Source organism: Charadrius vociferus, unplaced genomic scaffold (genome assembly GCF_000708025.1).
Source record: "Charadrius vociferus isolate BGI_N301 unplaced genomic scaffold, ASM70802v2 scaffold134, whole genome shotgun sequence".
Classification (NCBI taxonomy): Eukaryota; Metazoa; Chordata; class Aves; order Charadriiformes; family Charadriidae; genus Charadrius; species Charadrius vociferus.
Window position 1 is genome coordinate 3331302 of NW_009648333.1, and position 446 is coordinate 3331747.

General features: G+C 59.0%; 1 protein-coding gene across 1 annotated transcript in view; it reads right to left on the reverse strand.

Moving 5' to 3' along the window:
• COMMD8 (COMM domain containing 8) overlaps positions 1 to 49 on the reverse strand; it is a 5683-nt gene extending 5634 nt beyond the window's left edge. Inside the window, exon 1 of the mRNA XM_009884969.1 lies at positions 5 to 49. Within this exon, the coding sequence (XP_009883271.1) occupies positions 5 to 49 (45 nt within the window). The remainder of the gene's footprint in view (positions 1 to 4) is intronic.
• Between the last annotated feature and the right edge of the window lie 397 nt (positions 50 to 446).

The following is a 446-nucleotide window of genomic DNA, read 5'->3' on the forward strand; positions in this document are numbered from 1 at the left end:
CCACCTCGAGGGTCCGTCCCGGCGGGAGCTTCTCCAGCAGCCGCAGCATTTCCGGGTCTCTCCCGCCGCTCCGCCCCCCGCCGGACACGTGACCGCCCGGGCGGCACGCGAGGGCGGCGCGCATGCGCAAAGGGACAAGACCCGCTCTCTCCCGAGGTAGGTACCGGGTTCGAGTCCCGGCTCCGGCGCTGGGGGCGATGAAGGGCAAACTGCTGGTCTGTGCGACTTTCAGACAGGCAGCGAAGGAAGCCGAAATTCCCAAAATTTCACGAGCTTTTATATGCAAAAACACTTCAGCTGTTTTTACATTCTGCCCGGTTTGCAGCTTTGCTTTTCACCCTTACCAGGCTAACGCTCCAACTGGTACCAGGGGAAGATGCTCCAGCCTTACAAGATGCGCCGTGTCTCTGATATTAAACGAAATTGAGGATGTTAGGGGAATTACT